Here is a 12,159-nt window from a genome sequence, read left to right on the forward strand (position 1 = left end):
AGTAGGCTGAGTTTTGAGACTGATGTAGCTGCTGCCACCACACTGACACATACTATGAGAAGTCAACTACAGACATAATGCAGTATGTTGTGGCAGTCAACACACTGGCACCCATACAAGAAATGCACATAGGGAACACTATGTGGGAGTAGTGAGGATATAGTGACCCCTGAGCCATTAGATGCTTGGCTCATTACCATATCTGATGATGATGATGACGATGATGATAATGACAGCCTGTCACTGAAATACTGATACCCTTAGTCACTAACAACCAACTGTAAACCTGTGGATTATTTTGTGAGCAAATACACCAGTAGACACTGAAGATCTACAACCCATAACTCTTCAGGGAGGAAATGTATCACAGCATGAAGAAACTAGACAATATGCACCACTAAAGAAGTTGCTTCCCTACCACCTTTGTATTTCTGCCATGATGAAAAGTGGTACTTAATTTTGCTAAAGTGACACATCACACTGATACAACCAAAGCAAGCAGAATCAAAAATTGGCCAGCATGCTGGAGCTTAAATGCTATCATCAAAAAGTTGTTCAGTTTACATGTACTGATGGTGAACCAGGTTAATAACTGTACCTGTGACTGGAATGATGGTGTGTCACCTGGACCCCTTGAATAAAAATTTGAACATCTTTTGAAGAAGACCCCAATGGATGCTTCTTGCTAGACTCATTAACTTGACAACTGGACAATTGGCTTTAAGTCGTGGAAGGCAGACTCAACTTTGCACCCACTCCAAAGTCAGCTTCAGCTGTGTACATTATCAGTGCAGTAAAACAAGATGCAGTGCAAGTTCCTCCCAAAATGGCAGAAGAATATCGTCAAGAAATATGTCAAGCATGCAGAAAGACTAGACATTGCCAATATGGGAAGAGCGGGCATCCTGGATCTGAGAGAATATCTGGATAAAGTGGTCTTACTGGTGGGTATCAAGATAATGCTATTGAGGTCCTTTTATATAAGAATCACACTGAGAACCTGGGCAGCCTGCTTGAAGACAATGGATCCTGGAAGAATGATGCTGATCACATCAAAAAGTTAGAGAAGAAGAATTTGACTCTTCTCAAAAACTCAGGCTTGTCTGTGAGGTTATAAACGAGCTATATGATCATGCCCCCACTACACCGAGATTCTACGGATTTCCCAAAATCCACAGGGAAGGTGTAGCTCTATGTCCTATCATCAGCGACACTGGTGCCCCACCTATCTACTTGGTTAGCACCTCAGGTATATGCTTAGCTCCTGCATGGGCAAATGCCGATATCATATATGCAACTCAACAGACTTAGCACAATGGTTAAATACTTTCAGCCTTAAGGAGTCCGATACCCTCATAAGATAGGATGCTGTCTTCCTCTTTAATAAGATCCCCTTGCAGGAGACATTGAAACTTGGTGGCTAACAGTTTGATCTGAAGACCACCAACCTTTTCAGGCATGTCCTGATTACCACATATTTCCTCTTTGATGGAATGTTCTATGAGCAGATGGAGAAAGAAGTGACTGGAGAAACTATACAACCAACTTGCATTCCATAAGAATGAGGTGTATCAAATCCTAAGCCAATGCATTACATTATCCATCAGACAGACAAATGCACAATCTCAAATACCAATTGCTGAGAACAAGAAAGACACAACTATTTAAAGCAGCTCAAAAAGTCAGTAGTTGCAGAAAGATACAAACCAGGTGCTAACTGACACTGGCTACAACCTCAGAAAAGGTTTGGGCCTTACATGTCATTTAATTAGGACAAAGAATGAGTTGTTCAAAAAACACAGAGAACACACTTTGGAGAGTGATGTAGCTATTGTGGATGCCACACCGACTCACAGCACAGGGAGTAAATCATGGATGGAGCACTGAAAGCTGTATGCATTTAGAAAGCATCACTCTCACATGATTTCCTCCTAAACAAATTTTACAAGCCTTAAATAATAACATTGTGCTGTGCCGGTTGGTATTTCTGTGCCCTATCTAAAGCATTTGACTGTGGAAATCACAGTATTCTCCTTGATAAATTGAAGTTTTATGGGACTGATAGTATAGCCAATCAATGGACAATGTCATTTCTCACCAAAAGAATGCAGAAATTTGTACTCAGTAACTCAACCAATATTGTCCGGGAAAGCAATTCTGACTGGGGAGACATCACACATGGGGTTCCCTGAGGGTCAACCTTAGATCCACTATTGTTCCCTATATATGGAAATGATTTTCCTCCAATGTACAACAAGGACAATCAGTTCTTTTTGCAGATGAGACCAGTACTGTAATCAATCCAAGTATACATACAGAAACAGAAGAAATGGTAAATAGTGTTCTAAAAATATCACTGACTGGTTTACTGTAAATGTTCTCACACACAATTTTAAAAAGACACAACATATTTAATTCTGCACGTCTAGGGGTATTACACCAATGACATGTGTAATACATGGTGAGGAAATAATAAATAGGGTGGGACATCCATGCACGTCCAAAGAAATAGGCACCGCAGTGACTACAGCTGCTATGAAATACATCAAACATATTCGAAATTGCAAATATTCTGAACTACGATGCAATACTGCATTTTCTTGCAAGCACTGGTGAAGTAACTATCCAGTAAAATGTCTCACCTGTACGGGAATATACGTAATGGATGTATGGGTATGTTGTAGAGCATGCTTGACGACATGGAAGTTTGGGTCTGGCCGTGAGTCTTGCACAGATATCCAAATGGTAAGGTGACTGCTGCTTGCGGTAAGTGGGACATCCAGGTTTGAGTCCTGGTCTGATACAAATTTTCATTGTCGTCATTCCATTCTACAGCTGATGGTTGCTCATATTCACAATTGCGAAGACATTTAATGTAGCCTATATCAAAGTTCTTAGGTATCCACAGTGGAGAGAATTATTTACACTGGAAAAAGCACATTTTGGAACTCCTAAAACAACTTAGTTCAGTCATGCCTGCACTTAGAATTATTGCAAATCTTGGCGAGAGACAAATCAGTAAGTTGACATGCTTTGCATATTTTCATTCACTAATGTCATATACAATAATGTTCTGGGGTAACTCATCTTTAAGAAAGAAAGTCTTCATTGCTCAAAAACATGTAGTAAGAATAATATTTGGTGCCGACCCATGATCATCTTGTAGACACCTGTTTAAGGAGTTAGGTATGTAGACTGCTGCTTCACAGTGTATTTATTACCTCATTAAATTGGCTGTAAATAATCCACTACAGTTCAAAAGGAAAAATGACATTCATTAGTCCACATTAAGGTTGTCTTTAGCACAAAAAGGGGTGCACAGTGCTGCAACAAAAGTTCTTGATCACTTCTACAGTGATATAAAATGTCTGACAAACAGTAAAGTAAAATCTGAAAACAAACTGAAAAACTTTCTTCTTTATAATTCCTCCTACTCTTTAGAAGAATTTCTACTGTAATGTGTAAAAGGTAGTGGGAAGGAAAATTAACTCACATCTGTATACCTTTATTTTAAAAAAGAAGATGAAGGCTTATAAATGTTCAGCATGTAGCCATATTCACAAATTAATTTGCCATGCAAATTGAAATGTAAAATTGACTCGTTCCACATCATTATGATCTGCTATGCCAAATGATTCATGGTATAAGAAGCTAACTAACTAACTAATTAACTAACGATGGCTGAAGGGCAACAGGCAGACTCAATATTCCTAGATGTCAGGAAAATGTTTGACACAATGTCCCATCGCACATGGCATATGGAATAGGTTCGCAGATATGTGAATGGCTCAAAGACTTCTTAAGCAACAGAACCTAGTACATTGTCCTCAAAGGCAAGTGTTCATCAGAGACAAAGCTATCATCAGGTGTGCCCCAGGGACGTGTGATAGGACAAATCTTGCTCCTTATATAGATAAATAGGGTCGACCAAAGCGTCCGATCCCACCCGTCGGCTTTGACCCGTGACGTAAGGCTGTTGTGGTGTGTGACGTCAGGACAGCACGGAATTTAGTTTGTGAGAGTGGCATGTTTGTAGGTGTTGTTTTGATGTGATCGGTGGTGCTCTCTGGTGGTGTGTTTATGTGTTGTGTGTTAGGTGATGATTTTGGTTTAGTTTGCGTGTGTGGCATATTTATAGGTGGCATATTGTTGCGGCTGGTAGTTCTCTCTGGTGGTGTGTTTATGGGTAGCGTGTTATGTGGCGTATGGGGTTCATTTGCGTGGTAACATTGCACATGTGTGGTATCGGTAGTGACTGTGCTTCCAACGGAATATTTTCCAGTAAGTTAACAATTTTGGTTTTGTTATGTCAACGTTATTGTAGTTTTTTTTCTGTTCATCGTGTGTGAATTTTTGGAAATTGCTTTTTTTATGTCTTTGGTTGGTATGGATATGACTGTCAAGGTCAAGAGTTTTCGGCTGCTGGTGATGATGGGGGACAGTGCGTTGTCTCTAATAAACAGCAGCTCCCGATCCCACAAATTGGAATCTAACACTTCCCTCAACTTATATTGCTCAACAGCAACTCCCGATACCGGAACACCCACAGCAACCACACATTGGAATCGAACACTTCCCTTGACATATATAGGTCAACAGAAACTACCAATACCAAATCATAAAACCCAAAACTACAACCACGTCCACAATCATCACTACCTCAAAAAACACAACAAACCAACAAAATTGGAATCGAACACTTCCCTTGACCTGTTATCCTTACAACATCTCCACATATAGCTGTCCCTGGTCCGAGGCGCCGGAACTTTAGTAAGCCTCATTTCTTCACGACACACTGAACACTTCATGACTTCATCCAAAAATCTGAATAGGGGTCAAGGGAAGTGTCCGATCCCAGAGGATATTGTGTATAGTGGAATTTTGTGTTGTCGGTTTTTTTCGTTGTTTTGTGTGGTTTGGTATGGTAGTGTGTGTGTGTGTAAATTTGTTTATATTTACTTTGACCCCACCCAAAAACCCCCAATTTCCCACACTTGTCCCGTTAGTTTCACTAGGTTTTTAGTGGAACGTGTGTGTGTGTGTGTGTGTGTGTGTGTGTGTGTGTGTGTGTTGGTTTTTCAATGTATTTTCGTGTTTGTAGTCATGTTTATATCATGACATCAAAGGCACCTTATTGGAGTCGTAGTGTATGGTCGTTTCCGCCATATTTGTGATATCATGGGTCAAAGCAGACGGGTGGAATCAGACGCTTCTGTACTTCCCATAAATGAACTGATGGACAGGGTAAGCAGCAACCAGCGGCTGTTTGCTGATGGTGCTGTGGTGTTTGGGAAGCCGACAAAGGTAACTGACTGTAGGAGGATACAAGATGACTTAGACAAAATTTCTAGTTAGCGTTTGAATGCAGCTTGCTCTAGGTGTAGTCAAACATAAGTTAATGCAGATAGTGATGTTGAGTCAGGAGACCACACAGCTAAAGTAATCAGTCTCCAATACACCTCTCAGGACAGAAGCAGTGCACCCAATCTGTCTGTGTATACAGTAGATTCTGTGTGCAAGGGCAAGACAGTGTTTTAAATGTTTGCATAGCATGTAGCTAAGACAGAAAAAGGAAACCAGCTCAGTATTCACCAAGTGGACTAAAAACCGCATCCAGGCTTATAACAGCAGTCTGATGACAGTAACTTTTGCTCCCTGTATTTTATTCCTAATCACTTCAGAATTTCAAAGACTGTATTCGAGTCAGCATTATCAAAATCTTTGTTTGAACCAACAAATGCTGTTAATATGAAAATGATACACAGAACAGAAAGCCCAACCAAGTTCAGTCTCTGTCCACTTGTCACCATGAACACTGTCCTGTAAACAATTAGCTGCCAAGTACTTTATCACTCTGTCTTAGCTATATTTATTGCTTAATCTTTGCTTTGTGGAAGCCATCAATATAACCCAAAGATTATACTTCAATATCACTATAAAATGAATGAATGTATCTTTACTGTTCTTAATGTTTCATTACCTCAACAATCAAAAATAATTATATTCGACGCTCGTGACAATATTGTGTTGCACTGATCTGATATCAGCAGCTATGTGTGGTCTTACCCAAATTTCTTTAAGCTTCACATTTACCATGTTAACTGATTCTTCCACCAGTTCTTGGTAGAACAACATAATTATAAATAAAAAGCACAATATTGTGTATGCTCTACTAGATCTGTATAGACCTGGATGAGGAATTGAACAATGAACAAGGCTCATTTTTTATAGTGATATTTTATTTTATTGGGATTTGCTGTACATAGCATTCAACCAGCAGTTTCTTATGCAGGTGGTAAAAATTTCATTATGAAAAGTACTACATCATGTATGTTCTACTGAATCCGTATGGAACATATACAATACTGCGCTTTTCATGATCAAATTTACCACTTGCATAAGAAGGTGCTGGCCGAATGGTATGTACAACGAATGCCAATAATGTAAAGAGACTGTCAAAATGAGCCTTTTTCAGCCTTCACTTCCCCATCGCTCAAAAATCATGTGCCTTGAAGGTGTACCTTCATTTTTATAAAAGAAAGTAAGTTCAGGGGTTCCACACCTGGGCTGGAAAGAAGATGGGGCTTCCAACATTTGCCTTAAGTGACTTTAAAGAAATCATGGGGAAATGTAAATCTGGAGAGCCAAGTGGCGATTTGAGTTCCAGTCAGCTCACATATTAATGTGATGTCAGAATCACAATGCCAACTTGATCAGTTTAAATAAAACATAAAGAGAAGTTACAGCCTACACCAGTCACTGGTAACTATAACTTAACTCACCGATGTACCAATCCAGCTGAAATTGTTACATCGAAATCACAATCCAAATTTGAAAGCAGTATCATTAAAGAAGTACAGCCCTTGGTACTGAAAGCAAATTCATTACTGATACCAACGTATGGCCAGAATATAACTGAACTCTTGGACAGAAAGTGCTGTTATTTATACAAACAGTAAATATTTCAGAACATGCAAACGTAAGATATTTTGAGACCCTTCCCGAAACAATAAACACAAAACAACAAATAATTGCCGGTGGTCGGGGATCCCTTTCCCAGGCAAACAATGATCTGCTGTTTCAAAAGTTCTCACTGGAGAAAACTACAGCACCCTAAATTCAGAACTTATCAGTGGTCCCCTTTATGGAAGCAGTGGTGGATCTCTGCATTCGGGTTCTGTTACATCCCCTTCACTATTATGCGTGGCAAGGGCAGTCGCTTCCGTCAAAGCTTTGCAATCGTCAAACTGGTTTTCAGTTTCAATGAGGCACCCCCAACGTCAATCTGCGCTGGTTTCTTATTAAAGACATGGACAACATCTTTGCACTTCTGTCTTCTTGCTGAGAGGTAATAATCCTAGACTTCATATGTGATGTTCGACATGTGACGATGGGTACAAACAGCCCAAAGTAAAGCTTCAGCAACTTTCCCGATGTTATTAGAAGGCAATATCACTTGATGTGAAATAGTTTATTTCATGACCAGTTTCGACAGTGGCTAGCTGTCATCCTCAGATTCTTAGATCTATAACATATGGCTAGAATAACATTAATGTAGTAATCTACAAAACTGTACAACAATTATACAGATGGAGTCATATTATCTGTGTAATAAAAATTACACACCTCCCAAAAATATAATTAAACATCAGTCCCATCGACATATTGAGAAAATGCTACAACTATAAAACAATGCAACTCCACACTGGTTTGTCAAATTTATAAAGCTTGCTAAATAAAATATAAATAAGGAGTATAGGAGTAAAAACAGGTACAATGGTAAAGATGATGCTTCGATGACAATTCGGGAAGACTGAGCTGATATGATTAAGGGCCCGTGTTAAGTGGTCGCAAGGCAGCGATATTCCACTATTCCCACTTTTTGTGCAGACATAAAAATTGATACCAACTCTCCCTGACTATATTTCACTGCCTGGTGCTTGATGTTATAGCGTTCTCAGTCTTTCTCCCAGGTGTCTAGAGTCTGTATGCGAAGCAGCTGCCTTGTTACACCAGTCTTGGTGACCAAACGTGTCACATAGTCATTCTGAGTATCATCTGGTTGAAACGAGAACTGTGTATGTACTGTTTTAGCCACACGACAATGGAGTATACAGAATGGAGAGAAGCCTGTAGCATCTTGCTTCACTGTGTACTATGTGAATGTCACAACATGCAATACTGTATCCCAGTCTCACATTAAAGTACATCGAGAGCATATTTACCAACATCTTAGTGAAGTGTTCTGTATGGCCAGTCAGCATTGAGAGGTAGGCAGCTGTCATCCTGCGGGCGATGCCACATTGTGAAATTACCTCTGATGCTAGTCTTGACTGGAAAACTTTTCCATGATCAGAGATCATCACATGTAGTGCCCCAGGCTTCAGAATGATGTCTTGTGCAAGGAATTTTGCAATTTCTGGAGCTTTAGCAGTCTTTGGTGACTTTGATTTTGGTAACTTCAAGACGTTGACTCCAATTTGGTGGAACGGCACTGTTGCAAGCAGGACTGGTACCAGATGCTCTGGAGGTGAGATCATGAACAACCATTTCACCAGGAGGGCCAATGCCATGAGTTATGCTGCTATAGTAGTGTGGTGTAGTAGTTAGTTTCGCTGGCTGGCATGCCACAGGTTGTCTGTTCAAACCCAACCACAAGTGATTATTTGTTATTAGTATTTATTGTTTCTACTAAATACTAAAGAATAGATAATGCTGGTGGATGGTTTTGAAATGGCAACATGCAGCATGGCAGCCACTGATACCAACTGCTATGTCACACTGCTAGCACCACGACTTTGGACAATATTGAAAAGAAGGGTCAACTGAACCTACCAATACTGGATGTTGGCTTTGTCCCATAACATAATGAGAACTCTGAAATATTTCTTCTGTGTCTGTATATGGTTTTGGAAAGTAGATTGTGGTGACAGTATGGGTCTGTAGCAGAGTCTAAGGCCAACATTAGGTTCAAAGGTAACAGTGTGGTTGTGAGTTGACAAATCGAACAAATTTGAATACAAAATTTTACATGTGACACACTGATCTGTATCATAGACCGGGGTCTATATTATGGTGCAAAGTGACAGTTTGGTGGGAGTTAGCAATGCCATATCAAACACTTCAGTTAGTCTGAAAGACATTTCCTGAAAGGAAACAATACAGTATGCTGGAGATCCAGAAGATCATAACTTGGCTAAATTGAAATTTGGTTAGAAACTGTCCTAGGCATATTAAGCAACAATGACATAGTGGGTTAATAACATGTGACACCAACAGAGATAACATTTATAGAAGAAGAAAAAAACACGCATAAAAAAAACAAGTTTTCTGCCTTGATTTATTGAGGTAGCTACTACTATAGTTCTGCTGTTGATTCTTAGTGGTAGTGCGAAATTATGGTTTAGTTTCCACCTCCTCAATGGCTGTGTCTGTTCTCAATGTCTAATCAATCTGGAGAAACATGAGAACTGAACGTACTGATACCAGACATTTGCATGTTACACAATTGCTTCCGAGTGAGGTCATTTGTGTGCAAACAGGGATATTTAATAAAACAATGAGCATATTTATTTTGCTTCTATATTATTTCATGTAATGCTGGTTACGGTGAAATACTGTAGTGTAACCCAAAGTGGTAGGCTGTGAGTTAGGAATGTCATTGAGTGAGAGTATGAAATCTTAGTTGTGTTGACATAGCTGACAGTTTCGTTGAGACTGGGCAAAGGGAACAAATGTGAAGGCAGAAAATAACTATAATTCTTGTAAGGGCGTATATTTTTGGCATACAACAATTTGAGTAGATTATGTTTACTGATGCCCTCGGCCATCCGCAAAAGCTAGCATCTAATATCGGTAGGTTCAACATTTTCGAAAAAACTGGTATTTATCTTCATACAGACTACACGACAACACCTCAAGTAAACTAATTTTCTGTCAATAAAACAATCACTTCCTAAAACTGGAGCGTTAAAATAATTATGCCTTATTTTGTTTCAAGTCACATCACAGTTAGCACGTCAAATGGTGAACTTCCGTAGCATTACAGGACAAGAAGTTGATTAGCTCACTCAGTTATTGCGCCATACGTAAACAGAATGTTGCAATACCTTTGGTACGAATACCACACTAGCCAAGGCACTTTTTTTGATACACACTATAAAATTAAAAAAACGGTGTGAGATAATAGAGAGAGATGAATGACCACATGGTTCGTAAAATGACTGTGAACAAGGCGATGTAAATATTGAAACTCAACGCTGAAATTTACCTCAACATTTCGTCATCGGGAATCCTGTCTCTGTCCCAGTGAAAAGCGCAAACTCCGACAGCACTGAGGAACAACTCCTTTCCTTTCCTAGTCAGTTGTTGCCGCAATCTTCTCCCGAGCTCTCTTAACGCCACTTCGTCCCACAGCCTAGTATACAGACTAAAAATCTGTTGTGCTCTTCTAATTCTATGAGCTACAACACATTCACACTGTTGGGTACAAGTTCTTACTATATGAAAAGAATGGTTTTTAAGAAACGTGCGGATCTTGGCCATTTCTGACATAAACCACTGAAAAGTGAGATTCCTTTGTAAGACATTTCGATGACTTTCAAAACTCCTCAACTGGGACAGAAACGCATTTCTCATTGAACTGTTATCGAGGAAGGTAGAAAACAAATAGAAGGTGGACGTTCCAAACTCACGACCTCCGATTGCTCTGCGCACATAGTTTGGTCCTATTGGAGGTAAAACTGGATGGTTTCTATTCCTATATAAAAACGTTCTCACAGAAGCACTAAATAACATTTCCGATATTTCTTCGGGAACTTCCTGTCAAATATTACACTTCGAAAAATACAACGCACACCACACAATTAGCATCACGCCCACTATTATGCCGGCTACTTCATAGATGTGTTTGTTTACAACTTTGAGCAAAGATGACATAAATAAAAGTTGCAGTATGTAAGCTGGGATTCAAGAGGCAATGAAAACTTGCACGGCATCCTTACATAATCACCGTTATAACCAGCACATCTGTGACAACACCATGGTCATGATAGAAGAATTGAAAGTCCTCTATTAGGCCCATGTGCTTACCCTACCACTATCATGGCCTTCTCTACACAAGACAGAGCCTTCAATACGACAACATAGCACATCTGTCAAACAGAAGGCCGAACATCCAAAATGCGAAACTGGACATAGCATGTAAATGCCTGTGTATGTGAATTATATTACTTTTGCTGTTCTTTAATTGTGATACCTCCACATATCCCATATCCTTGTAAAAGTGATATACGAAGGAATAAAGCTACTACTACCTAATGCACTTTAAAAACTAAGTTGTTTTCATGTCTAATACATGAAATTTTAAGTTTAAAATGAGCACACAAGAACGTATCACTTGGAAGGCCTCACATCTTGAAATAGTCTCAAGATGATGCTGCGATAACCGAAGGTTTGTTGGAGCAAATCTTTCACCTGAGAAGTGAGATGTAGTATCGTCATATCTTGAGTGAAAATAGTGGTGTGAACACAACTGCACTTTTGAAAAACTGGAATCACCGATTGCACAATGAGTTCCTTATATTATGCAGATGTCACTGTGCACCTAACAGGCCTGTGAGACGTCATCTCCTCGAAGAAGGTGGGCCGAGAATGAAGGAGCTTGTGAAACCACACCACACAGTCACAAGAGCTGATTGCAGTGGATGTTCCTGCACATGTGGTGAAAGAGAAGCCATATGCGGCAGGTCTGAACATTCACGGCACTGTTCAGAGTAAAACGAACCTTGTCCATCCAAAGCATTTTGTCCTGGCCACAAGTCACCCATTTCCACGTGTGCCAAAAAAACGAAGGGCAAAGTCACAGCATTGTAGTCTACTTGGGGCTTCATTTGGTGGGCATTCTGAATCTTGTAGCGATACCCATGTAAAATGGACCACAAAATCTTTTGAATTGTTGACCAAGGGAGACAATTCCCATGACACAGCGGTCGCTGTACAATTTGAGACATGTGCTCCAAGGACAGTTATAACTACAGCAACTTCATGAACAATTGCCATGGGGAAGGGCCACTTCCCTCTCCCTGCTGCATAACGTAATTCATCTGCATCTTCAAATATATTGATCACATTCCTTAGCCCATTTATCGAGATGGGGAC

At 39.8% G+C, this 12,159-nt stretch overlaps 1 protein-coding gene across 3 annotated transcripts in view; it reads right to left on the reverse strand.

Moving 5' to 3' along the window:
- LOC126259160 (stAR-related lipid transfer protein 7, mitochondrial) overlaps positions 1-10,906 on the reverse strand; it is a 120,111-nt gene extending 109,205 nt beyond the window's left edge. For 2 of the 3 annotated variants that reach the window (XM_049955712.1, XM_049955711.1), the window contains exon 1: positions 10,271-10,906. In XM_049955712.1, coding sequence (XP_049811669.1) covers positions 10,271-10,797 — 527 coding nt within the window. In that variant the 5' untranslated portion in view covers positions 10,798-10,906. Of the gene's footprint in view, positions 1-8,225; positions 8,518-10,270 lie in introns of those variants that run through there. The other variant, XM_049955713.1, reaches the window with a different exon arrangement.
- Positions 10,907-12,159: the final 1,253 nt, after the last annotated feature.

The sequence above is a fragment of the Schistocerca nitens genome, chromosome 5, assembly GCF_023898315.1.
Source record: "Schistocerca nitens isolate TAMUIC-IGC-003100 chromosome 5, iqSchNite1.1, whole genome shotgun sequence".
Lineage (NCBI taxonomy): Eukaryota > Metazoa > Arthropoda > Insecta > Orthoptera > Acrididae > Schistocerca > Schistocerca nitens.